Source organism: Oncorhynchus kisutch, linkage group LG14 (assembly GCF_002021735.2).
Source record: "Oncorhynchus kisutch isolate 150728-3 linkage group LG14, Okis_V2, whole genome shotgun sequence".
Taxonomy (NCBI): domain Eukaryota; kingdom Metazoa; phylum Chordata; class Actinopteri; order Salmoniformes; family Salmonidae; genus Oncorhynchus; species Oncorhynchus kisutch.
In genome coordinates this window covers 53,614,636-53,642,580 of record NC_034187.2, presented here as the reverse complement: position 1 = coordinate 53,642,580, position 27,945 = coordinate 53,614,636, and the positions used below count along the sequence as shown (strand labels likewise).

The following is a 27,945-nucleotide window of genomic DNA, read 5'->3' as shown; positions in this document are numbered from 1 at the left end:
AATAAAGAATTTGTTCTCTGTCAGTCACACTGTTAACAATGTAAATCCATTGATATAATCCACAATATGGGATATCAGCCCTTGATATGGAAGACCAGTGCTTTGTGACCATAGACATTGAATCAATCTCTCTTGAATGAGAAGAAACAGACGATCTCAATGGAAAAATGACACTCGCTGCACTTATTTTTTGTGAGTAAATTTAAGGAGACTTGTTTAGGCAACACCACTTTTCTCCATCCCTTAGATGGAGAGTGAATGTTTACACCTGACCGGTATTTCTCACGTGGGGGTTTCTGCTTTGTAGTCCGATTCTTTCTGCTCGCAAACAAGTCACTCCACCTAGCTGCCTTTATTTTTTGGGCCATTTCTCCCTTTCACTGCAGCGCCCCCAGACAAAAAGCAAAGTTGTAAAAGCTCATTTAGCCATGTAGCGCAAAGCAGAGCATTTAAGCCCCATTGTAGAGGCCCCCTTGATTATCTTTGTATTAATTGATCCGCCTACAGACACCCCCCTCTCCCTCCCCCTGTACTGTCGAGTTCCCCTTCTCTTTCCAGACACGGTGTTGCTCTCACAGGTTGACGCTAAAACTGAGGTTGTTCTGAAGATGGGAGGGACGGACGTACTATTCCACTTACCTGGCAGTTTGACTAAGTGGTCTGGCCTGCTATCTATACCCTAACACCCAGATTGGACTGACTAATTTGGGTTTGCGTGCGTGGGGGGGGGGGGGGAAGGGCAGCAAGCTGAACCTGCGTCGAGTCTGAAGTGGCTCGGCAGGCTCTGAGCCCTTTGTGATCATTGTGACGAAGACACTTCAACAGGCGCCAGCGACAGATGCCTCTTCACTCTCCAAGGCTGTGTTCTTTAAGACACCATCATAACACATTTTGAGCTTTAGCGGTGAAACAACTTTGGCATCAACCATCAAGCTTTGGTTCGTTTGGAGGCTAATTTAGGATGAACTTGGACAAAGGACATAAATGGACAAAGGCCTATTTGTGTTTTATCAAGACATCGGTTCATATTTTGTTTATCTTCTGTGGACCTTTTTGCTCATAGAGGACTGTATCAGTTGTTTTATACTCCCAGCGAATCGAGTATCAGATTTGATCAGCCTGACGTATCTAGGTAAGGCTACACCTAGATCAGCTCAGCACTTGGGTTCGTGGGAAGTTAGAGGGCCAGAGCTGCTGACAGAAGTGGATGACATCAATTATACCTTAGCCACAAACCCACTAGGCCTGATGGTGCCGTTTCTGAAGCTCGATCAATCAAAAATAGGTGAGCTGCCACTAGCGGCTGCACAGCTATTGACTCTTCAATAATTCATCAGTTTGTAAGAGGGGGAAAGTAAGAGAGCTAGGAGTGACGGATGGTGGTGGAGGAAGAGAAGACTATCACCGGGGGGGAAAAAGTAGAAAAACGCTGAGTTGAAGACATCTGACTAGATGTTGGAAAGAAACACAGAGACATAAGAAGCTTGAGAAGGGAAGGTAGTTTTAGACCGGACAGTGAGTGACTCAAATTCAGGATTGTGAAAGGCCCAGACAGAGAAAGCAGGTGGAGCAAAGGAGTGGGCCTTGAAGTGAGAAAGAGGACATAGACAAGAGTTTTAAAGGTCAGTTTCAGGTGGTCAGAAGACATCGAGAGCGGCCATCATGGTCAACACAGGCATGCAGCTGATCAGCTTCACCTGCGCGGTGACAGGTTGGGTCATGGCCATCGCTGTGACGGCCTTGCCTCAGTGGAAGGTGTCAGCCTTCATCGGCAGCAACATCCTCACCTCCGAGATCAAGTGGGAGGGCATCTGGATGAGCTGCATCTACCAGACCACGGGCCACATGCAGTGCAAGACCTACGACTCCATGCTGGCTCTGCCCCCGGACCTACAGGCAGCACGTGCCCTCATGTGTGTGGCCATCTTCCTGGGCTGGTTGTCCTGCACCGTGTCCTGCTGCGGCATGAAGTGCACCACGTGCGCTGGCGACGACCGTCGCGCCAAGGCGGGCATCGCCCTCTCCGGCGGCGTGCTATTCATCCTGACGGGCCTGTGTGTGCTGGTGCCCGTCTCCTGGACCGCCAACACGGTGGTCCAGGACTTCTACAACCCCAACGTGCCTGTCATGTACAAGCGAGAGCTTGGCCAGGCGATCTACCTGGGTTGGGCATCTGCAGTTATTCTGATAATCAGCGGGGCCGTGCTGAGCAGCACCTGCCCCCATATCGAGAGGGGAGGAGGGGAGTACCGCCGGGGATACATGGGCCGGAGCTTTCCTAACTTGCGCCCCTCCCCCCTCGCACCTGATCCTCCGAAACCTATCACCTCTAACAGCGTGCCCCTGAAAGAATATGTGTAGTCAGAGAAAATGTGTGAATATAATTGTATGAATTGGAGTATGGGAAGGAGCAAGGTTGAGAAGAGGAAGTAGAAGGCAGGCAAAGGAAACAATTTTTGGACTGTGAGTGGGGGTGAGGAGTTGTGATTTGGAAGGTTTTGACGATGGGAAGCATTGGATTTGAAGCTCTACTCTGCAGTGATCTTTCACTCTTTTACTGTGAACCTGATGCATTTTTATTTATTGGAACTAATATTTTTCAAATGTATTTGTACATATTCATCTCTACATATTGTTTGAGACTTTCCATTATGCCTATCATTATTCGCCTCATTTGTATTCTAATGTATTTGACTACAATACACATTTATTACATCGTGATATATAGTATTAGTGCACAGACAGCTCACAATACTTCAGCGAATGCCTGGAAGACACATCAATCACCATAAACATCTTTAAGATATTCGTTTTGGTTGCCTTGTGTTGTGAAGATTTTATTGATTTCTTTCACAATTCTTCTCAGATGTCTGTTAAATTACTTCACAGATTTTGTCTCATGACTATGTAATGGAGTTTGAATAAGTCAAAATTGTAAAAGAATAAACAGATTTTCCCATGGGTGTTATGTTTTTACATATGTTTAGTTCATGACAAACTGATATTTTTTCATTGTTTGCCCAGAGTATTGGGGGCCTCATATCTGTGCTAAATGTTCAGCTGTGCACAACTCCAAATGTGTTCCTGTTGCTCTGACCTTGGGTAATATAATGATGGCTCAATCTAGCCCTCCTATAGGCTGTTGGAGTTCCTGTCAAATTCATTTTATCTTTCAGGTTAGCAAAATGAGGAAATGGGATCCTGAATAACACAGATAGTTGGAGCAAGAGAGGTGTAAACAAAAGTTGTCTATTTATTATTTCTCATATACTCCATGACATTTCAAATGTTTGTCCACAATACATTTTTTTTTGCTTAGAAGTCAACAGTGATACAACAGCAAAGACCTGAGCTAGAATGGTAACAGAGCTCTGTAACAATTATGACGCTCTGTCCTCTGCCTTGTTCAGTCCTCTCCTTTGTCCACATCCAGTCCAGTCAGGTGCTCTGCACCGATCAGGGCTGACACATCCAAGTCAAGATCAACCTGACCCCAGTTTGTTCTTTTACTCTTCAACCCATTACGGAGTCCTGTTATTGTAGACCATCTGAAAGTGGACAATCACATCCACCGGGTAGTCATCTTGCAGACATCCTGGTAGTTCTCTTTCACTGAGACTCAATGAAAAAGGACACTTTAAACAGTGTATCTGAAAGAGTATGCAGAATAACTACATGAGTTTATTACATTCGGTGAGGGTAATTACAGTGCCTTCAGAAAGTATTCACACCCCTAGACTTTTTCCACATTTCATTATGTTTCAGACTGAATTTGAAATGGATTAAATTGAGATTGTCACTCAACACCCAATAATGTCAAAGAGGAATTGTTTTTAGAAATGTTTACAAATGAATGAAAAATTAAAAGCTGAAATGTCTTGAGCCAATAAGTATTCAACCCTTTTGTGATCGCAAGCCTTAACTTCAGGAAGTAAAAATGTGCTTAACAAGTCACATAATAAGTTGCATGGACTTGCGCAATATGTAAAGTCCCTCAGTCGTGCTGGGAATTTCAAGGACAGATTCAACCACAAAGTCCAGGGAGATTTTCCAATGCCTTGCAAAGAAGGGCACCTATTGGTAGATTGGTAAAAAAAAAAAGAAAATAATAATATCCCTTTGAGCATGGTGCAGTTATTAACTACACTTTGGATGGTGTATCGATCCACCCAGTCACTACAAAGATACAGACGTCCTTCCTAACTCAGTCGCCAAAGAGGAAGGAAACCACTCAGGGATTTCACCATGAGGCCAATGGTGACTTTAAAACAGTTAAGAGTTTAATGGCTGTGATAGGAGATAACTGAGGATGGATCAGCAACATTGTAGTTACTCCACAATACTAACATAAATGACAGTGAAAAGAAGAAAGCCTGTACATAATACAAAACATGCATCCTGTTTGCAATAAGGCACTAAAGTAGTACGGCAAAAACTGTGGCGAAGAAATTATATTTTTGTCCTGAATAGAAAGCGTTATGTTTGGGGCAAATCCAATACAACACATCAGTGAGTACCACTCTCCATATTTTCAAGCATGGTGGTGGCTGCATCATGTTATGATATGCTTGTCATCGGCAAGGACTAGGAAGGTTTTTGGGGGATAAAAAGAAAGAGCTAAGCACAGGCAAAATCCTAGATTTAAAAAAATTGGTTCAGTCCGTTTTCCAACAGACACTGGGAGACAAATTCCCCTTTCAGAAGGACAATACCCTAAAACACAAGGCCAAATATACACTGGAGTTACTTACCAAGATGACATTGAATGTTCCGAGTGGCCTAATTACAGTTTTGACTAAAATTGGCTTGAAAATCTATGACAAGACTATCTAGCAATGATCAACAACCACCTAGGATCAAGAGAGACGCTCAAGTGTTTTAGTACTATATCTCTTGACACAATGACAAAAATAATCATGGCCTCTAAACCTTCAAGCTGCATACTGGACCCTATTCCAACTAAACTACTGAAAGAGCTGCTTCCTGTGCTTGGCCCTCCTATGTTGAACATAATAAACGGCTCTCTATCCACCGGATGTGTACCAAACTCACTAAAAGTGGCAGTAATAAAGCCTCTCTTGAAAAAGCCAAACCTTGACCCAGAAAATATAAAAACTATCGGCCTATATCGAATCTTCCATTACTCTCAAAATTTTTAGAAAAGGCTGTTGCGCAGCAACTCACTGCCTTCCTGAAGACAAACAATGTATACGAAATGCTTCAGTCTGGTTTTAGACCCCATCATAGCACTGAGACTGCACTTGTGAAGGTGGTAAATTACCTTTTAATGGCATCAGACCGAGGCTCTGCATCTGTCCTCGTGCTCCTAGACCTTAGTGCTGCTTTTGATACCATCGATCACCACATTCTTTTGGAGAGATTGGAAACCCAAATTGGTCTACACGGACGAGTTCTGGCCTGGTTTAGATCTTATCTGTCGGAAAGATATCAGTTTGTCTCTGTGAATGGTTTGTCTGACAAATCAACTGTAAATTTCGGTGTTCCTCAAGGTTCCGTTTTAGGACCACTATTGTTTTCACTATATGTTTTACCTCTTGGGGATGTCATTCGAAAACATAATGTTAACTTTCACTGCTATGCGGATGACACACAGCTGTACATTTCAATGAAACATGGTGAAGCCCCAAAATTGCCCTCGCTAGAAGCATGTGTTTCAGACATAAGGAAGTGGATGGCTGCAAACTTTCTACTTTTAAACTCGGACAAAACAGAGATGATTGTTCTACGTCCCAAGAAACAAAAGAGATCTTCTGTTGAATCTGACAATTAATCTTAATGATTGTACAGTCGTCTCAAATAAAACTGTGAAGGACCTCGGCGTTACTCTGGACCCTGATCTCTCTTTTGAAGAACATATCACATATCCATCTATGTAACATTGCAAAAATCTGAAACTTTCTGTCCAAAAATGATGCAGAAAAATTAATCCATGCTTTTGTCACTTCTAGGTTAGACTACTGCAATGCTCTATTTTCCGGCTACCCGGATAAAGCACTAAATAAACTTCAGTTAGTGCTAAATACGGCTGCTAGAATCCTGACTAGAACCCAAAAATTTGATCATTTTACTCCAGTGCTAGCCTCCCTACACTGGCTTCCTGTCAAGGCAAGGGCTGATTTCAAGGTTTTACTGCTAACCTACAAAGCATTACATGGGCTTGCTCCTACCTATCTCTCTGATTTGGTCCTGCCGTACATACCTACACGTACGCTACGGTCACAAGACGCAGGCCTCCTAATTGCCCCTAGAATTTCTAAGCAAACAGCTGGCGGCAGGGCTTTCTCAAAGGGGGCTCCATTTTTATGGAATGGTCTGCCTACCCATGTAAGAGACGCAAACTCGGTCTCAACCTTTAAGTCTTTACTGAAGACTCATCTCTTCAGTGGGTCATATGATTGAGTGTAGTCTGGCCCAGGAGTGGGAAGGTGAACGGAAAGGCTCTGGAGCAACGAACCGCCCTTGCTGTCTCTGCCTGGCCGGTTCCCCTCTTTCCACTGGAATTCTCTGCCTCTAACCCTATTACAGGAGCTGAGTCACTGGCTTACTGGGGCTCTTTCATACCGTGCCTAGGAGGGGTGTGTCACTTGAGTGGGTTGAGTCAATGATGTGATCTTCCTGTCTGGGTTGGCGCCCCCCCTTGGGTTGTGCCGTGGCGGAGATCTTTGTGGGCTATACTCAGCCTTGTCTCAGGATGGTAAGTTGGTGGTTGAAGATATCCCTCTAGTGGTGTGGGGGCTGTGCTTTGGCAAAGTGGGTGGGGTTATATCCTTCCTGTTTGGCCCTGTCCGGGGGTGTCCTCGGATGGGGCCAGTGTCTCCTGACCCCTCCTGTCTCAGCCTCCAGTATTTATGCTGCAGTAGTTTGTGTCGAGGGGCTAGGGTCAGTTTGTTATATCTGGAGTACTTCTCCTGTCCTATTCGGTGTCCTGTGTGAATTTAAGTGTCCTCTCTCTAATTCTCTCTTTCTCTCTCTCTGAGGACCTGAGCCCTAGGACCATGCCTCAGGACTACCTGACATGATGACTCCTTGCTGTCCCCAGGCCACCTGGCCGTGCTGCTGCTCCAGTTTCAACTGTTCTGCCTTATTATTATTTGACCATGCTGGTCATTTCTGAACATTTGAACATCTTGGCCATGTTCTGTTATAATCTACACCCGGCACAGCCAGAAGAGGACTGGCCACCCCACATAGCCTGGTTCCTCTCTAGGTTTCTTCATAGGTTTCGGCCTTTCTAGGGAGTTTTTCCTAGCCGCCGTGCTTCTACACCTGCATTGCTTGCTGTTTGGGGTTTTAGGCTGGGTTTCTGTACAGCACTGTGAGATATCAGCTGATGTACGAAGGGCTATATAAATACATTTGATTTGATTTGAACATGACAGAGCTTGAAGAATTTTCTAAAGATAACGTCCAAATATTGTACAATCCAGGTGTGCAAAGCTCTTAAGAGACTTACCCATAAAGACTCACATCTGCAATCGCTGCTAAAGATGATTATAAAATGTATTGAAACAGGGGGTTGAATACTTATCTAATGAAGATATATTAGTGTTTAATTTTCCATAAAGTATTTTTATTTCATTTTATAATTTATTTGTCTTTGACAGAGTATTTTGTGTAAACCGTTGACAAAAAAAGTACAATTACATCAATTTTTATCCCACATTGTATCACAACAAAATGTATAAAAAGTCAAGATGTGTGAATACTTCCTGAAAGCACTGTATATACAGAAAATAGAGCACCATTGAAAGGTTTACCTGATATGCTCTCCTCTCCACTGGGTGTTTCCAGGGACTCCCATCTCTTGGGAGCAGTTTGCAGAAGGGAGAGGTCATCAGCCCTCAGTGTCAGCAGCAAGTTCTTTCTTCTCAGAAACCTGTACATGTAGATGAGGAAAACTATCTTTCTCACACAAATCAACAATAGGACCTTTTCCAAATGGTAGATTTCAAAATGTGTAATGCCACACACTGAATTGATGCGTTTCAGCTCCAAGCCATCCTCAGCAGTATGCAGTCGAGAGGCATGCCCACAATAGATCACACACAATGAAAATGTATTGCGCACCCCTAGTACTGGTACAGTAATACAGTGACACAGGAAAGGATACTGTTGACGATAGAAACGCTCCGCATCCTGAAGCCACTCCAACATGTCAGCGATGGATGGAGCGACTGCAGATCTCTGGGTGCAGGTAGCTAGGTCAAGGCTGCCTATATTCTGCTCATACAACTGGAACGCACCAGACACCTGATTACTGATAGCATCTCGCACAGACTGGAGAGAACACCTGTAAGAAATATGAGTCATTTTTGGTTTAAAAAATGTGTTCAAGCTTTCTCTGCACTATTTTAAAGAGTTTATGGAGTGAGCTACCATTTATCTTACATTTTGTCAGTGAGTTTTCCCAAAACTATGTCCACTGCCTGTATGAGCTTGAAGTGAAGACGCTGGTGCAGATCAGGAAAGGTGTGAAGAGGGGTGTTGGCGATTTGGACCTTTTGAAACGCCCTCAACTGCTCTTCGAGGTTTCCAAGTGAAACCATTAAAGGCTTGCATTCAGCCAAAACTGAATTCCATACTTTCTGATTGTTCTCCAATATTTGAAAACATTTTTTTAATGTTTGGTAAATCGAAAATAACACAGACTTCGACATTTGGCTAGCTAGTTTAGTTAACACACCTTACAACTCAGAACAGCGAAAGCCATGTGGCTGATGAAAAAAGACAACGCAATTATTTGCTGGAATAAATCTGATACACAGCGAAATAAATAAAACATTCAACTTAATCTAAAAACGGACGATTTCCTTCAAAAATGACTGCCACTTAAGTTTTCCAGTCAACATTTGTACCTCCTCACGTTAATTCTATTACATTTCCGGTCAAGTGATCTAAACATGGACGTTCTTCGAAATGATAGGCTAAAAATGGTTCCAAAATGACGTCAAGGTAAAGCGTATCCTTATTGGCTGATCTCTGACACATTCTGCGTCTGCGTGGACATTTTAAAATTTCTCCAGCTGGAAAAAGAGGGAGCAGCAGAATTACGTTTCTAACTAGGAAAGAAAAAAAAATACCGTCACCGGGTAAATCATAATGAAATTAAATATGTCAAACAGTTAACCTCAATGTTTAGAATACCATTGCATTTTATGTATTTCAAATCTGAAGTGAAACAGGGACTTTTGAAACGGAGCAGTTTCAATCTGGCTAAATCATGTAAAGATAGCTAGCTCATGATGCCTGAATAGTTAAAAAAGGGCTAGCTAACATTCGTTATTACTAGCAACATTTTAGCTGCTTGACTATCCCAAGCACCAATTTACTGTTGGTACCAATGCACAGAGTCACAATGGGACGACCAAAGAAGACGACCAAACAACGTAAAAACCCCAAGTTGGACAAATTGGAGTCTTTTCTCGAAGATTTCGACAGTGAGGGTATGGACCAATGACAAAGAGCATGTATATGCAAGTTAGCTGTTAGCCATTATGTGAATGTTAACGTGGGGTTGGAGAAGTTATACTAACGTTTTATTTTCAGTGAAAACTGTAGTTGAAAGGCTGAAGGAGAGGACAAACGGCCTCCTGAAAGATGCAGACAACTTCTTCAACATGGCTGTGATCAAGCTGCCTAAAGCAGTGAGGCAGATGAACTGGCTTGAGCATTGTGGTAAGTTAGGTGAAGACTCATGCACCTGATGACAACCACATGGGAAAGGTTGGAGATACTTTTTTTGTGTGACACACACACACACACACACACAACTTCTGACTTCAACTGTATATTTTACATACACCTTAGCCAAATACATTTAAACTCAGTTTTTCACAATTCCTGACATTTAATCTTGGTAAAAAGTCCCTGTCTTAGGTCAGTTAGGATCACCACTTTATTTTATGAATGTGAAATGTCAGAATAATAGTAGTGATTTATTTAAAACGTTCTTTCTTTCACATTCCCAGTGGGTCAGAAGTTTACATACACTCAATTAGTATTTGGTAGCATTGACTTTAAATTGTTTAACTCGGGTCAAATGTTTCTGGTAGCCTTCCACAAGCTTCGCACAATAAGTTGGGTGAATTTTGGTCCGTTCCTCCTGACAGAGCTAGTCTATAGGATTGAGGTCATGGCCACTCCAATACTTTGACTTTGTTGTCCTTAAGCTATTTTGCCACAACTTTGGAAGTATGCTTGGGGTCATTGTCCACTTGGAATACCCATTTGTGAACAAGCTTTAACTTCCTGACTGATGTTGCTTCAATATATCCACATAATTTTCATGCCTCATGATGCCATCTATTTTGTGAAGTGCACCAGTCCCTCCTGCAGCAAAGCACCCCCACAACATGATGCTGCCACCCCCGTGCTTTATGGTTGGGATGGTGTTCTTCGGCTTGCAAGCTTCCCCCTTTTTCCTCCAAACATAACAATGGTTATTATGGCCAAACAGTAATATTTTTGTTTCATCAGACCAGAGAACATTTCTCAAAAAAGTACAATCTTTGTCCCATGTGTAGTTGCAAAACGTAGTCTGGCTTTTTTGGGCGGTTTTGGAGCAGTGGCTTCTTCCTTGCTGAGCGGCCTTTCAGGTTATGTCGATATTGGACTCGTTTTACTGTGGATATAGATACTTTTGTACCGGTTTCCTCCAGCATCTTCACAAGGTCCATTGCTGCTGTTCTGGGATTGATTTGTACTTTTCGCACCGAAGTACGTTCATCTCTAGGAGACAGAACGCATCTCCTTCCTAAGCGGTGTGACGGCTGTGTGGTCCCATGGGGTTTATACTTGCGTACTATTGTTTATACAGAAGAATGTGGTACCTTCAGGCATTTGGAAATTGCTCCCAACAATGAACCAGACTTGTGGAGGTCTACAATTGTTTTTCCTGAGGTCTTGGCTGATTTCTTTAGATTTTTCCATGATGTCAAACAGAGGCACTGAGTTTGAAGGTAGGCCTTGAGATACACTGCTTAAAAAAATAAAGGCAACACTTAAACAACACAATGTAACTCCAAGTCAATCACACTTCTGTGAAATCAAACTGTCCACTTAGGAAGCAACAATGATTGACAATACATTTCACATGCTGTTGTGCAAATGGAATAGACAACAGGTGGAGATTATAGGCAATTAGCAAGACACCCCCAATAAAGGAGTGGTTCTGCAGGTGGTAACCACAGACCACTTCTCAGTTCCTATGCTTCCTGGCTGAAGTTTAGGTCGGGGGTTGTGCTTACAGCCCAACACCGTGCAGGACGTTTGGCATTTGCCAGAGAACACCAATATTGTCAAATTCGCCACTGGCGCCCTGTGCTCTTCACATATGAAAGCAGGTTCACACTGAGCACGTGACAGAGTCTGGAGACGCCGTGGAGAACGTTCTGCTGCCTGCAACATCCTCCAGCATGACCGGTTTGGCGGTGGGTCAGTCATGGTGTGGGGTGGCACTTTGGGGGGCCGCACAGCCCTCCATGTGCTCGCCAGAGGTAGCCTGACTGCCATTAGGTACCGAGATGAGATCCTCAGACCCCTTGTGAGACCCTATGCTGGTGCGGTTGACCCTGGGTTCCTCCTAATGCAAGACAATGCTAGACCTCATGTGGCTGGAGTGTGTCAGCAGTTCCTGCAAGAGGAAGGCATTGATGCTATGGACTGGCCCGCCCGTTCCCCAGACCTGAATCCAATTGAGCACATCTGGGACATCATGTCTCGCTCCATCCACCTACGCCATGTTGCACCACAGACTGTCCAGGAGTTGGCGGATGCTTTAGTCCAGGTCTGGGAGGAGATCCCTCAGGAGACCATCCGCCACCTCATCAGGAGCATGCCCAGGCGTTGTAGGGAGGTCATACAGGCACGTGGAGGCCACACACACTACTGAACCTCATTTTGACTTGTTTTAAGGACATTACATCAAAGTTGGATCAGCCTGTAGTGTCGTTTTCCACTTTAATTTTGAGTGACACTCCAAATCCAGACCTCCATGGGTTGATACATTTAATTTCCATTGATAATTTTTGTGTGATTTTGTTGTCAGCACATTCAACTATGCAAAGAAAAAAGTATTTAATAAGAATATTTCATTCATTCAGATCTAGGATGTGTTATTTTAGTGTTCCCTTCATTTATTTGAGCACTGTACATCCACAGGTAAACCTCCAAATGAATCAAATGTCAATTAGCCTATCAGAAGCTTCTAGAGCCATGACATACTTTTCTGAAATGTTCCAAGCTGTTTAAAGGCACAGTCAACTTACTGTATGTAAATTTCTGACCCGCTGGAATTTTGATACAGTGAAATAATCTCTCTGTAAACAATTGTTGGAAGAATTACTTGTCATGCACAAAGTAGATGTCCTAACCGACTTGCCAAAACTATAGTTAAACAATACATTTGTGGAGTGGTTGAGGAAAAAGGGGGAGGCTTGCAAGCCAAAGAACACCATCCCAACCGTGAAACACGGGGGTGGTAGCACCATGTTGTGGGGGTGCTTTGCTGCAGGAGGGACTGGTGCACTTCACAAAATAGATGGCATCATGAGGAAGTACAATGATGTTGATATATTGAAGCAAAAACTCAAGACATCAGTCAAAGTTAAAGCTTGGTCGCGAATGGGTCTTCCAAGTGGACAATGACCCCAAGCATACTTCCAAAGTTGTGGCAAAATGGCTTAAGGAGGACAACAAAGTCAAAATATTGGAGTGGCCATCACAAAGCTCTGACCTTAATCCTATAGAAAAGTTGTGGGCGTAACTGAAAAAGCGTCTGCAAGGAAAGAGGCCTATAAACCTGACTGTCATACCACCTCTGTCAGGAGGAGTGGGCCAAATTCACCCAACTTATTGTGGGAAGCTTGTGGTAGGCTACCCAAAACATTTGACCCAAGTTCAACAATTTAAAGGCAATGCTACCAAATACTAATTGAGTGTATGTAAATATCTGACCCACTTGGAATGTGATGAAAGAAATAAAACCTGAAATAAATCATTCTCTACTCTTCTGACTTTTCACATTCTTAAAATAAAGTGAAATCGAGCACACAGCCATGCAATCTCCATTGACAAACATTGGCAGAAGAATGGCCTTACTGAAGAGCTCAGTGTCTTTCAACGTGGCAGTGTCATAGGATGCAACTTTTCCAACAAGTCAGGTTGTCAAAATTCTACCCTGGTAAAGCTGCCCAGGTCAACTGTAAGTGTTGTTATTGTGAAGTTAACGTCTAGGAGCAACAACAGCTCAGCTGCGCAGTGGTAGGCCACACAAGCTCAGAACAGGCCTGCTGAAGCGCGTAAAAATGGTCTTTCCTCGGTTGCAAAACTCACTACCGAGTTCCAAACTGCCTCTGGAAGCAGCGTCCGCACAAAAAATGTTCGTCGGAAGCTTCATGGAATGGGTTTCCATGGCCGAGCAGCCGCACATAAGCCTAATTTCACCATGTGCAACGCCATTTAACTCTGGAGTAGTGGAAACGCGTTCTCTGGAGTGATGAATCACTCTTCAGAATCTGACAGTCCGATGGACTAATCTGGGTTTGGCGGATGCCAGGCGAATGCTACCTGCCTGAATGCATAGTGCCAACTGTAAAGTTTGGTGGATGAATATTGGTCTGGGGCTGTTTTTAATGGTTTGAGCTAGGTCCCTTAGTTCCAGTGAAGGGAAATCTTAACGTTATGACATTCTAGATGATTCTGTCCTTCCAACTTTGTGGCAACAGTTTGGGGAAGGCGCTTTTCTGTTTCAGCATGACAATGCCCCTGTATACAAAGCGAGGTGCATACAGAAATGGTTTGTTGAGACCGGTGTGGAAGATCTTGACTGGCCTGCACAGAGCCCTGAACTTAACCACATCAAACACCTTTGGGATAAAATGTTGGGCCTAATTACCTGACCTCACTAATTCTTGTGGCTGAATGGAAGCAAGTTCCTGCAGCAGTGTTCCAACATCTAGTGGAAAGCCTTCCCATAAGAGTGGGGGCTGTTATTGCAGCAAAGGGGAGACCTCCTCCATATTAATGCCCATGATTTTGGAATGAGATGATCGAGTATGTGTCCACATACTTTTGGTCATGTAGCGTATGTTGTGTACGTTTGTCAGATAAAACGTCTCCTTTATCCCCTCAGGGTCAGAGAAACCAAAGTCACCGGTGGAGGATGTCAAGGTGAGTTTTCTACACTGAACTAAAATATAAACTTAACAATTTTAGATTTTACAGTTCATATGAGAATCAGTCAATTGAAATACATTTGTAAAGGCCTTAATCAATGGAGTTCACATGACTGGGAATACAAATATGCATCTGTTGGTCACAGTTACCTTTTTTTTTTTAAAGGTAGGGGTGTAAGAATTTTGAGAAAATAATACACAACGCAGAGTACTAACGGTCAAGAGGGTACTAACCAGAGGTGGACTCGAGTCACAAATATGATGACTTTGACTTTAACACCAATGACTTGTGACTGAACTTGGACTTGAGCCTTATGACTCGACCTGACTTGATACCCTCTCCAAGCCCAAATATTAAAAATAATGCTATTTTAAAAAAGTGTGCAGCGCATCAACTCTTCATTTAATGGATTACAGTTTGAATCGGACAGCAGCCAATCAAATTGTGCTAGCTGAGAAAAAGTTGTGCATGGTAGTGCAGAGGAACGTCGGCGGGTGAATTCAGATGGATCCCTTGGAAAGATGATACCCTAAATGATTATTTTCAGATATAAAGACGACAGTGTATCAACCAAAAAAATGGATTGCAAACTTGCAAAACATGCGGGAAGAAAATGACAGACAACCAACTTTGTTCGACATTTGAAGCTGCACAAAGAAGGGTAAATCGTGGCTAATATAGCCGACAGCTATGTATATAACTTTGCTAGTGTAGCATAACTTAATGTTAAATCAATGAGCCGCCACACAGTCAGTCAGTGTGGGAACGTGATCATTGCACCCAAGATTGAGCTACAACTGACTAGGCAGTTGGTAGCCTAAATCCTGCCTGATGGTACTGCTGTTCCTAAAACCATTGACATGCGTTAGCCTACTGTAACCACACAGAGAGGGAATGTGTGTGTGTGTGTGTGTGTTACGGTTGGGCGATTGCGATCTTCCATAGTCGATCACTATTCGGGGGGGGCTTTCTCATGGCTACCCATGTATTTCTATGGAAATATAACGTTTATTTGGAAATTAATAAATGCACTGCACAAAAAAATAAAGGGAACACAAAAAAAACACTAGATCTGAATGAAATATTCTATTAAATACTTTTTTCTTTACATAGTTGAATGTGCTGACAACAAAATCACATTTAACAACCCATGGAGGTCTGGATTTGGAGTGACACTCAAAATTCAAGTGGAAAACGACACTACAGGCTGATCCAACTTTGATGTAATGTCCTTAAAACAAGTCAAAATGAGGTTCAGTAGTGTGTGTGGCCTCCATGTGCCTGTATAACCTCCCTACAACACCTGGGCATGCTCCTGATGAGGTGGCGGATGGTCTCCTGAAGGATCTCCTCCCTTGGATTCAGGTCTGGGGAATGGGCAGGCCAGTCCATAGCATCAATGCCTTCGTCTTGCAGGAACTGCTGACACACTCCAGCCACATTGTCTTGCATTAGGAGGAACCCAGGGCCAACCGCACCAGCATATGGTCTCACAAGGGGTCTGAGGATCTCATCTCGGTACCTAATGGCAGTCAGGCTACCTCTGGTGAGCACATGGAGGGCTGTGCGGCCCCCCAAAGAAATGCCACCCCACACCATGACTGACCCACCGCCAAACCGGTCATGCTGGAGGATGTTGCAGGCAGCAGAACGTTCTCCACGGTGTCTCCAGACTGTCACGTCTGTCACGTGTTCAGTGTGAACCTGCTTTCATCTGTGAAGAGCACAGGGCGCCAGTGGTGAATTTGCCAATCTTGGTGTTCTCTGGCAAATGCCAAACGTCCTGCACAGTGTTGGGCTGTAAGCTCAACCCCCACCTGTGGACGTCAGGCCCTCATACCACCCTCATGCAGTCTGTTTCTGACCGTTTGAGCAGACACATGCACATTTGTGGCCTGCTGGAGGTCCTTTTGCAGGGCTCTGGCAGTGCTCCTCCTGCTCCTCCTTGCACAAAGGCGGAGGTAGCGGTCCTGCTGCTGGGTTGTTGCCCTCCTACGGCCTCCTCCACGTCTCCTGATGTAATGGCCTGTCTCCTGGTAGTGCCTCCATGCTCTGGACACTACGCTGACAGACACAGCAAACCTTTTTGCCACAGCTCGCATTGATGTGCCATCCTGGATGAGCTGCACTATCTGAGCCACTTGTGTGGGTTGTAGACTCCGTCTCATGCTACCACTAGAGTGAAAGCACCGTCAGCATTCAAAAAGTGACCAAAACATCAGCCAGGAAGCATAGGAACTGAGAAGTGGTCTGTGGTTACCACCTGCAAGAACCACTCCTTTATTGGGGGTGTCTTGCTAATTGCCTATAATCTCCACCTGTTGTCTATTCCATTTGCACAACAGCATGTGAAATTTGTCAATCAGTGTTGCTTCCTAAGTGGACAGTTTGTTTTCACAGAAGTGTGATTGACTTGGCGTTACATTGTTGTTTAAGTGTTCCCTTTACTTTTTTGAGCAGTGTTTGTGTGTATATAGGTATTTTTTTAAAGCATTCATGATTTGCGTAAATCTAATATACTAACTATTACTCTTGTTAAAAATATGAAATGGTAATACATTTGAAGAGCACATTGACTTGTTTAGGACTCTAAACTCTAAGTTTAGGACTTGAGACTTGACTCGGACTTTCCTGTCTTGACTTGGGACTTGAGTGCCAAGACTTGAGACTTACTTGAAAAACAATGACTTGGTCCCGCCTCTGGTACTAACGGTATCAATGGAAATAGTGTTTTTTCTGTAATAGGGAATTAATGGTTAACGGGTCAGAGACATGGGAGAATTGTCAAGGCATTGAGCCTGAAACAGGATACTTGTTTTTTGGCCATTGGCCCAGTGCTATTGCAAGGAATTCTAATTGGTCAACCACAGGCTAGGGTTGGGTTATAAAAATGCATCCCGTCCCTTTGTTCTGTGGAGAGAATCACTGAGGACAGGAGAATGAACATCTACTTCTCAGCATAACATCTATGATTTGTCCTTTTTTGAATTAACCTATTTTTCTCCCCCTGATTTGCATTGGGGTCTGTGTTATTGAAGAGTAACATCAACTGCTAACACTTGGTGCCGGCACCCGAATGAATTGGTCTTGAACAACAAGGAATAACTCAACTGTGTTGATCCAGGGAAAATAGAGGGCTGAGTACAAACCACCACGGGAGTCGACTCTTGATCTCCTGATTGACTGCTATCAAGGGCGTGGATCAGAAAACCAGTCAGTATCTAGTGTGACCACCATTTACCTCATGCAGCAAGACATCTCCTTTGCGTATAGTTAATCAAGCTGTTGATTGTGGAATGTTGTCTTACACCTCTTCAATGGCTGTGCGAAGTTAATGAGTATTGTCTGGTACTGGAACACGCTGTCATACACGTCGATCCAGAGCATCCCAAACATGCTCAATGCGTGACATGTCTGAGTATGCAGGCCATGGACGACAATGGGCACCAGGATCTCGTCATATCTCTGTCCATTCAAATTCAAATGCAATTGTGTTTGTTGTCCGTAGCTTACGCCTGCCCATACCATAACCCCACCGATACCATGGGGCACTTTGTTCACAACATTGACATCAGCCATTTTCCCGGTACAGTTGGAGCCGGGATTAATCCGTAAAGGGCACACCTCTCCAGCGTGCCAGTGGCCATCGAAGGTGAGCATTTGCCCACTCAAGTTGTTTATGTTGCAGAATTGCAGTCCGGTCAAGATCCTGGTGAGGACGACGAGCACGCAGATGAGCTTCCCTGAGAAAGAAAAACCTTTGGTTGTGTAAACCCACAGTTTAATCCGCAGGTGAAGAAGCCGGATGTGGAGGTCCTGGGCTAGAGTGGTTACTCATGGTCTGCAGTTGTGAGGCCGGTTGGACATATTGCTAAATAATTTAAAACAACATTGGAGGTGGCTTATGGTAGAGAAATGAACATTAAATTATCTGTCAGCAGCTCTGGTGGACATTCCTGCAGTCAGTATGCCAATTGCACGCTTCCTCAACTTGAGATATCTGTACATAACTGCACATTTTAGTGGCTTTTATTGTCCCCGGCACAAGGTGCACCTGTGTAATGATCATGCTGTTTAATCAGCTTCTTGATATGCCATACCTATCAGGTGTATGGATTATCTTGGCAAGTAGAAATGCTCACTAACAGATGTAAACATTTGTGTAAAATTCTAGAAGCCTTTTGTGCGTATGGAAAATCGTATTTTATTTCCGCTCATGAAACATGGGAAGAACTTTGAATGTTTTATATTTTTGTTCAGTATAAATTAAAATTGAATATTTCATCAACTGTCAGTTAAGTCTGGCCATGGTTTTGACACAACATCAAGTGCCACCCACACAGTCTCTGTTCACTCTATTTGTCTACTTCCAGAAATTAGAGGAGGCTGCACAAGTGGAGAGCATCATGGCTGAAGTCCATACTATTCTCCCGAAGACTGCTAAAAAAGGCAAGTCTCTTTGCTATACTACATACCAGTTGTTATATGTCTGTGACTCTTTAGAATCCCACTGGATGGCCTCCTGAGTGGCGCAGCGGTCGAAGGCACTGCATCTCAGTGCTAGAGGCGTCACTACAGACCCGGGTTCGATCCCGGCCTGTATCACAACTGGCCGTGATTGGGAGTCCCATAGGGCAGCGCAACAATTGGCCGGATTAGGGGAGGGTTTGGCCGGGTAGACCGTCATTGTAAAATAATAATTTCTTAACTGACTTTCCTAGGTAGATAAAGGTTCAATTTTAAAAGTTGCAGTGCTTGAGGTGTCACTACAGACCCGGGTTAGATCCCAGGCTGTATCACAACCGGCTGTGACTGGGAGTCCCATAGGGCGTCGCACAATTGGCCCACCGTCGCCCGGGTTAGGTCGTCAGTTAGTGTTTCCTCCGACACATTGATGCGGCTGGCTTTCGGGTTAAGTGGACGGGTGTTAAGAAGCGCGGTTAGGTGGGTCATGTTTCAGAGGACGCATGACTCGACTTTCGCCTTGGGGAGAAATGCAACAGAAAGGGATCCCACTGAATGTTCAACTTATTCTGCTCCACTGCAGTAACGTCGAAAAGCAGTGAAGTCAGGACAAGTTCAGAGGATGAGGAGAACACTATTATGGCCAGAGGGAAGAAGGTTAGTGCCGTATTCATTGGCAAGGTTAGAGAGACTTATTGTGTGTTTAGTTTCAGAAGACTCAATGTAGTCCTCAAAAGCCTCCTTTCTTTAGGCTTTTACATTTTTATTCCAAATTATAGCAATAGCCCATATCAGTATTAGTACAGCACCATGTTTAACTCAAACCTGCACTGTTGCCACATGGTCCAATTCTCAGGGTAAATCAACTAGGAAACCTCTGTCAAAGAGGGCCAAAGCACTGTCAGTCAGCCAGCAGAACACCTCCATCAAAAAGTAAGACCCATTCCGCAGCCGAAATCTGCTAATATTTTTGTATGTGTTGGTGTGTGTGTTTTATGGATGTACGCAAATAACTTTCTGATATTCACTTGCCACTTGTGTTCAGGACCAGTAGGAAGCCACTGGTCACTCCTACTAGGAACATGCTGGACAGCTCCCTGATGGGCCCTACCCCCCTCATCACACCACGCTTTGACCCCTGGTAAAGTGGCAGTGGGTGATGTTCTGTTTTTAATAAGATGAGTTGGGTTTGCTGCGGCTTGTCCATAACGAGTGTTTCCTAAAGCTGGTTTGTGGTTAGAGAACGGTCTTTCCCCTAGTTACATTTTCCAGGCGGGACACGAAGGCCCCTAAAGCAACATTGGGTACCACTGTGCTAGTGGACACTGCTTCACTTGTTGTCAAATACCTCAGGCTTCCCAAGACCCTGGCGACGAGGATACCCCGCCACAAGGAGAGGGTGTACAGCATCTCGGTCAACGGCTCCCCCATCTCAGAAGGCAGTAATGATATCGTCATCAATGTCCCTGTGGGGAACGGAGTGGTAAGCAGGCTGCCATCAGCCTTCCAGTTTTAGACTGGTCCTTTCTGAACAGTATGTGTGACCATCGGACTTGGATAAATACCCTCACTAACTCCTCTGACTGTTTGCGTGTTCATGTTACTTGTGTAAAATGTGTCAACCTGATTATTATTGTTTTATTGTCACACACCGGATAGGTGCAGTGAAATTGACACTTCCTGTGTGTCGATAAGGTTAATCTGCTGACGTAGAGTTTTTGGTTCCAGAGCATTCAGCTGCTGGCCAGTCAGATGGACACTGTGGACCTGGGACAGCTGGATGAGACGGCCATAACGAGCATTCGTCTGCTAAAGGTATGGTCTTCACTAGGGCTGTCGCGGTCACCGTATTACTACCACACCGGCAGTCATGAAAGCAGTTAAATTGCACGTGACTGAGTCATGCACTCAGGACGTGTTGTAAGTACCCTGACGAACATCTGGTCGTTAATGGCCTGGTACTCTGGGCTGTCCCTCTAACCGCTCTGACATCAATGCAAATGAAATCGAAAATCACATCAAACGCTTATCATCAAAATAGTATCATGCTTTTAAAATCACCTCACTGTGATGATCAATTTGGAGAAAGAAGTTCAGCAGCAGGTTGAAACAGTGTAAAACATGTTTGGATGTTTCAAAGCCTAACACAAGGAAATGGACAACGCTTTCCAAGGTGATGATTCATTCAAAACAACCAGAGCTTATGCATAGGCTTATGAGCCCAGGCCTGAGAACTCTGAATAAAAATGACAAGTGTGCTTTTATACAATACTTAGCCTACTGCATATTATGCATGGCAGAAAAACAAACATGAAACAAAACTGATTTAAGATGTCTTTGGCACATAATTGGTCTAGCATCCAAAATTAAACAAATTTGAGGAATGGCTTTTTGAGTGTGGAATGTAATTATTATACATACTGGATGGACTGGTTATATATGCTACACTCCAAAATGTCTATCCATGAGTCTGGTAGAGAATGTATAGCACTAGTCGATGCTGTCTGTTCATTGATTGTGCAGGGCGGATTACAGTTAGCCTACAATTCTAGTGAATTTGTATTTGTTTTTGAATAGCCTAGTAATAGGGATTTCTTTTTATGTTTTCATAAAACATATAAAACGACCCACCGGGTCCTTGGTCACTTCCCTGACCAAGGCCCTTCTCCCCCTATTGCTTAGGCCATCTCTAGGAAGAGTCTTGCTGGCTCCAAACTTCATCGATTTAGGAATGGTGAAGGCCACTGTGGTCTTGGGGACCTTCAATGCTGCAGACATTTTTTTGATACCCTTCCCCAGATCTGTGCCTTGACACAATCCTGTCTCGGAGCCCATGGCTTGGTTTCATTCCTTTATCAAGTGTGTAGATGGAGTGTCAGCAGTTTGGTGAAATATGTTCCGTTGCGAAAACATGTTACTATCAATGTTCCAGAACAGATTTCACAAATGAAGCTCTGTATAGCTGCAGGAACAGGGTTGGGCGGAATATCACCTGTCGCGAAGCGAATGCATGCTCTTCAAATAGTGGTTGTTGTGTGGAGTCAGTGTTTATTTCTCAGCTGCTCCTATTAAGCACAGCTCCCCCTATAAAACCGAAGTAGTCTATCCGGCATCATTGGAAAGCGTGCTGCCTCCATTCACTATTTGAGCGTGGATGACTGTTTTCTACCCTTGCTCATTCATCAAACTAATTTGACATATTAAAGACCAGATTAAATGGAGAAGTCTGATGGGGTAAAATATGATCACTTGATGAGAGAACAGCTGTGCAGCCTGGAGGCAAGGACCAGAGCGCAAGCTTCTTTTGCTACTTTCTCTAATCAACAGCCTATAGTCGTGCCACGCAGCCCGTATATGATTTGAATGCAGTGTTTGTTTTTTGCCAGGCATAATGGGACCCATCTGTCCATACAACATTCTTCCAAAAGTCTTGATCACCCACCCGGGTGTGTTTTGGCAAACTTGAGTCAACTTTATGGATGAGATGGTTCCCATTATGCCTGGTGAAAACCAAACACTGCATTTCACAGTAAGAACCTCATCAACAGTCAAGTACCTGGGTGACTTGCCTTAAAAGAAGGAACCATGAATTCTGCAGGAGAACATCACACTGAGCTGCTTGTTTCTTTTCTTTGTAAGCTCAGGTTCCCTTAACCTAATATTTGATATTCGTTGAAGATCCGTTAACATTCAGTAAACAATATGCAAAAATAGAGAATCAGAAAGGGGGCAAATGCTTTTTCACAGCACTTTATATGTTTGTATGATTGCCTAACATTAGCCATGTGTATTTAGCTGGTTTGAAATGGGTTTTCTTTGTAAAAGCTGAGAGTAGCTGTTATATCAAACTCATGTTCACATTGCTCTCCACAGAAGCGTCTCGCAACACTGTGTGAAACGGCCGAGTGACCGCTGCACCTTCAGTCCCAGCATTTTTCTCCCCAATTTCGATCTTGTCTCATCGCTGCAACTCCCCAACAGTCTCGGGAGAGGTGAAGGTCGAGTCGCGTGTCCTCCAAAACATGACCTGCGCTTCTTTAAACACCTGCCCACTTAACCCGGAAGCCAGCTGCACCAATGTGTCGGCGGGAAACAGTGTTCGGCTAACGTCCGAGGCGAAGGAGTCGCTAGAGCATGATGAGCCAAGTAAAACACCCCCAGCTAAACCCTCCCCTAACCCGGACGACACTGGGCCAATTGTACGCAGCCCAATAGGACTCTCGGCCGGTTGTGTCCCAGCATTTTGTTGTTGTACAAGATTCACATTTTTAAATGTTTTTTTAACACTACTATCTGTATATTTCTTCTATTTTTAATACATCGTTATGTTTATCTGTCAAGTCTGCATCAGGGTGTTTATCGTTGCATTCTTTTCATTTAAAATCTTTGATTCTTAAATCAGTCCGACATGATTTTGAGACGCTATTTCTCAGGGATGCTCAATGCATGCAGTAAGGGAATGTTCTAGTCTTCCATGATGGTGATTTATATAACGTCAAGGTTGTAAATATGACTAAAATGAATAAACCCTAACTACACCCTTCCCCTCATAGTCTAGCATAACATGTTTGAAACTCATTTGGGAGCCTGTTATTGTCAATGCTATATCTATTGGCCTGTCTCATCAATATAGCTTTGTCTGCACTATAGTGGGGGTTGTGCCAGTTCAATGGGTGATGTAACTACGGCCCATGTATTTTAGATTTTTGTAGTATTTGGACATTTCTGTTTTTAAAAGTAAATGTGCTGTTTTGTTCAGTTATTTTCCTTAAGTGTAATCTCTTGTGAACGTCTTAATTTGTGTGACGGAAGTTGGGACCGCTGTTTGGGGGAGGGGGTTATGGCTCTGTAGGGTTTCAGATCTAGGCCTACATGAAGCTCTGGTCGTACTAGTAATAAAGTACAGAAATACAAGTGTCTTTTTCATGTCTTGTTGCCATAATATGCTGTAGTCAGAGACAACTGGACATTACTGTTTGCCTGCATTGATTCCCTGAGACAGTCTGCTCATTACTCCCCTGTAATTGAATTTGTGTCCCTGATACCCATTTCAGACAGGTGTGGTATATTATCTCTACAATATAAGGCAATGGGATTTGAACTGTAGATTAGTGACAATTCCAAAATATATCCTCTTGGGGGGGGAAAAAAGAGACTAATAGCCTAGTCAATGTCAAAGCAGTAACTGACGAAACGTCACACTCCATAGCAATCTAAATTGTGTTGTTGGTATGTTTTAGTAGCAAGTTGCAAGATGGTTCATGATAAATGTCTAAATTAACTATTCAAATCACATTCCCTGTAACTGTCATTTGGAACTACTATTAAACATATTGCAACACCCCTTTTGTTAGTGTTTGGATTGCTTGTATGTTTTTCATTATAAACTGGGTGGTTAGAGCCCTGAATGCTGATTGGCTGAAAGCTGTGGTATATCAGACCGTATACCACGGGTATGGCAACCTTTCTTTTTACTGCTCTAATTACCTTGGTAACCAGTTTATAATAGCAGTAAAGCAACTCGGGTGTTTGGTATATTTCCAATATACCGCAGCTACGGGCTGTATCCGGGCACTCTGTGTGCCGTCACGCTTAAGAACAGCCCTTAGCCTGGAATGGTGACTATATACCACACCCCCTTGGGCCTTATTGCTTAGTTTTACTTTAGTAAGTACTTCAGTACGTTGCCCTTTGACTTTTTTCAGTTTGTTACGTTACAGCCTTATTCTAAAATGTATTCAAATCAATCTACACACAATACCCCATAATGACGAAGCAAAAACAGGCTTTTAGAATTTTTAAATGTATAAAAATGACTCTTCACTCAGTACTTTGTTGAAGCATCTTTGGCAGCTATTACACCCTCGAGTCTTCTTTGGTATGACGCTACAAGCTCGGCACACCTGTATATGGGGAGTTCCTCTCATTCTTCTCTGCAGATCCTCTCAAGCTCTGTCAGGTTGGATGGGGGAGCTTCGCTGCACAGCTGTTTTCAGGTCTCTCCAGAGATGATTTATCGGGTTCAAATCCGGGCTCTGACTGGGCCACTCGGACATTCAGAGACTTCTCCCAAAGCCACTCCAGGGTTGTCTTGGCTGTGTGCTTAGGGTTGTTGTCCTGTTGGAAGGTCTGAGGTCCTGAGCACTCTGTAGCAGGTTTTCATCAAGGATCTCTCTGTACTTTGTTCCTTTCATCTTGTCGTGGAAATTCTACACAGGGACACTGAAAGTAAATATGAAATTAATCATTGTTCATCCGTTCATCTTTGCCATCGATCCTGACTAGTCTCCCAGTCCCTGCCGAAGAAAAACATCCTCACAGCAGGATGCTGCCACTGCCAAGCTTCACCATAGGGATAGTAACAGGTTTTCTCCAGATGTGACACTTGGCATTCAGGCCAAAGTGTTCAATCTTGGTTTCATCAGACCAGAGAATCTTGTTTCTCATGGTCAGTCTTTAGGTGCCTTTTGGCAAACTCCAAGCGGGCTATTATGTGCCTTTTACTGAGGAGTGGCTTCCGTCTGGCCACTCTACCATAAAGGCCTGATTGGTGGAATGCTGCAGAGATGGTTGTCCTTCATGAAGGTTCTCTCATCTCCACAGAGGAACTCTGGAGCTCTGTCAGTGACCACTGGGTCCTTGGTCACTTCCCTGACCAAGGCCCTTCTCCCCCTATTGCTTAGGCCATCTCTAGGAAGAGTCTTGCTGGCTCCAAACTTCATCGATTTAGGAATGGTGAAGGCCACTGTGGTCTTGGGGACCTTCAATGCTGCAGACATTTTTTTGATACCCTTCCCCAGATCTGTGCCTTGACACAATCCTGTCTCGGAGCCCATGGCTTGGTTTTTTGCTCTGACATACACTGTCAACTGTGGGACCTTATATAGGCAGGTGTGTGCCTTTCCAAATCATGTCCAATCAATTGAATTTACCACAGGTGGACACCAATCAAGTTGCAGAAACATCTCAAGGATGATCAATGGAAACAGGATGCACCTGAGCTCAATTTCAGATCTCATAGGAAAGGGTCTGAATACTTATGTAAATAAGGTATTTCTGTTTTTTTATTTTTAACAAATTTGCAAAAATGTCAAAATAACTGTTTTTGCCTTGTCATTATGTGTATATGAGGATTTCGTTTATTCAATCCACTTTAGACTAAGGCAGGAACGTAACAAAATGTGGAAAAAGTCAAGGGGTCTGAATACTTTTCAAAGGTACTGTACAGGGCATGCAGAAAATATGTTTGCAATGTGAGTAATACACAATTCCACCACCAAGAGGCAGTGTCAGACACCTTTCCAAACAGCATCTTAGTGTTCTATCATCTATGGTGTTTCAAGCCCAGCCACAACTCCCTCCTGTCAATCAAACAAATACCCTCTCTGACCAAAGGGTGAAATGACATGTGTCAGTTTAATGTAATTCTCCACTGCTGTTTCACTAAGTGAGATTGAGCACAAAAACACCGTAGGATGGCCCTTCTTTAAATCCCATATCTGTCAGGATGAGAGGAAAGATCACCCAATGACGAGGAAGTAAAAATAGAGTAGAGAGAATGAAGGGATTGTTGGCTCTGTGGTTGTTTCCTGGCACTGGGAGAGAGGGATGGAATGAGGAAGGGAGAGATGAAGCATGGAGATATTGACTGAGATGAGCGTAGGGAGTCAAATAAAGCAATTACTACACAAGCATAGATCCACAGATGGAAAGACACTGACTGACTGACCAAATGACAGACAGAGAGTGAGTGATAACTGTAGTATAAGGAGAGAGAGAGAGGGGGAGCTCCCAAGCCACATGGCGGTCACACAGAGTTTAATCTGAGCTCACTTGAAAGTTGTGATTTAGTAGGACTGAACTTGTGCCCTCTAATTGGATAAAGAGGCAGGGGGGGTTACACTGGGGAGGGATGTGTGTGTGAGAGAGAGAGGATTTGAGGAGAACGGTGTCTCTTCCATCAGAAAAAGTGAGAATGAGGAGGGCTTCATGATCAGATCAAGGCACTACAGGCCATAATGCGTCTTAGTTATTCGCTGTACTTGTACAAAAGAGAGCAAGAAGTAGAAGAGATGTGAAAGGAATAAAGTGTTCTAGGAATAAGTGAAGTTCATGCTCTTTTCCCCCTGGAGATACAGGAGGACAGTTGAGTCTTTTCTCCTTGGAGATACAGGAGGACAGTTCAGTCTTTTCTCCTTGGAGATACAGGAGGATAGTTCAGTCTTTTCCCCCTGGAGGTACAGGAGGATAGTTCAGTCTTTTCCCCCTGGAGGTACAGGAGGATAGTTCAGTCTTTTCTCCCTGGAGATACAGGAGGACAGTTCAGTCTTTTCTCCCTGGAGATACAGGAGGACAGTTGAGTCTTTTCTCCTTGGAGATACAGGAGGACAGTTCAGTCTTTTCTCCTTGGAGATACAGGAGGACAGTTCAGTCTTTTCTCCTTGGAGATACAGGAGGATAGTTCAGTCTTTTCCCCCTGGAGGTACAGGAGGATAGTTCAGTCTTTTCCCCCTGGAGGTACAGGAGGATAGTTCAGTCTTTTCTCCCTGGAGATACAGGAGGACAGTTCAGTCTTTTCTCCCTGGAGATACAGGAGGACAGTTGAGTCTTTTCTCCTTGGAGATACAGGAGGACAGTTCAGTCTTTTCTCCTTGGAGATACAGGAGGATAGTTCAGTCTTTTCCCCCTGGAGGTACAGGAGGATAGTTCAGTCTTTTCTCCCTGGAGGTACAGGAGGATAGTTCAGTATTTTCCCCCTGGAGGTACAGGAGGATAGTTCAGTCTTTTCTCCCTGGAGATACAGGAGGATAGTTCAGTCTTTTCTCCCTGGAGATACAGGAGGACAGTTCAGTCTTTTCTCCCTGGAGATACAGGAGGACAGTTCAGTCTTTTCTCCCTGGAGATACAGGAGGACAGTTCAGTCTTTTCCCCCTGGAGGTACAGGAGGATAGTTCAGTCTTTTTTCTGCCTCATTTCCTTCATTTTTCACATCTATCCAACCAATAACCATACTTTAGCATTCTCTCTCTTACACTTTCTTTAAAGCCTCAACGTCTCTATCCTCCCCAGTGAGCGAGTGTGTTTTCACCTAGAATTGCCAGGGTGGCCCTTAGCTCACTGCACACACACACACACACACACACACACACACACACACACACACACACACACACACACACACACACTCAGATCCACACACTGTCTCCTGTTTGTTTATGCCCAGCCACAATACAGGGATTAATTTCTCAAAGCTGATTTGAGCTCGGCACACTTTCTTTCAACCAT

At 43.9% G+C, this 27,945-nt stretch overlaps 3 protein-coding genes across 7 annotated transcripts; 2 read left to right on the top strand and 1 right to left on the bottom strand.

The window, feature by feature from the left end:
* Positions 1 to 821: 821 nt before the first annotated feature.
* LOC109903692 (claudin-9-like) lies at positions 822 to 3,386 on the top strand. The gene has a single exon (XM_020500563.2). The coding sequence runs from the start codon at positions 1,663 to 1,665 to the stop codon at positions 2,359 to 2,361; it is 699 nt and encodes a 232-aa protein (XP_020356152.1). The 5' UTR covers positions 822 to 1,662; the 3' UTR covers positions 2,362 to 3,386.
* Positions 3,230 to 8,917, bottom strand: airim (AFG2 interacting ribosome maturation factor). Of its 2 annotated transcripts, none has more exons than XM_020500564.2 (4): positions 8,410 to 8,916; positions 8,132 to 8,311; positions 7,779 to 7,897; positions 3,230 to 3,650 (listed from the first exon to the last, which is right to left on the bottom strand). In XM_020500564.2, the coding sequence occupies exons 1-4, from the start codon at positions 8,676 to 8,678 to the stop codon at positions 3,610 to 3,612; spliced, it is 609 nt and encodes a 202-aa protein (XP_020356153.1). In that variant the 5' UTR covers positions 8,679 to 8,916; the 3' UTR covers positions 3,230 to 3,609. The 2 variants fall into 2 exon arrangements, with proteins under 2 accessions (XP_020356153.1, XP_031645149.1); XM_031789289.1 differs by lacking the exon at positions 3,230 to 3,650 and adding an exon at positions 7,456 to 7,499 and having other exon boundaries at positions 8,410 to 8,917.
* Positions 8,918 to 8,976: 59 nt separating this feature from the next.
* LOC109903695 (borealin-like) lies at positions 8,977 to 24,003 on the top strand. Of its 4 annotated transcripts, XM_031789288.1 has the most exons (12): positions 8,977 to 9,110; positions 9,370 to 9,464; positions 9,568 to 9,696; positions 14,153 to 14,190; positions 17,789 to 17,848; positions 18,570 to 18,645; positions 19,244 to 19,317; positions 19,517 to 19,593; positions 19,706 to 19,801; positions 20,014 to 20,143; positions 20,389 to 20,475; positions 22,534 to 24,003. In XM_031789288.1, the coding sequence occupies exons 2-12, from the start codon at positions 9,377 to 9,379 to the stop codon at positions 22,567 to 22,569; spliced, it is 891 nt and encodes a 296-aa protein (XP_031645148.1). In that variant the 5' UTR covers positions 8,977 to 9,110; positions 9,370 to 9,376; the 3' UTR covers positions 22,570 to 24,003. The 4 variants fall into 4 exon arrangements, with proteins under 4 accessions (XP_031645148.1, XP_020356155.1, XP_020356154.1 ...); XM_020500566.2 differs by lacking the exon at positions 17,789 to 17,848 and having other exon boundaries at positions 8,978 to 9,110; XM_031789287.1 differs by lacking the exon at positions 8,977 to 9,110 and having other exon boundaries at positions 9,117 to 9,464.
* Positions 24,004 to 27,945: the final 3,942 nt, after the last annotated feature.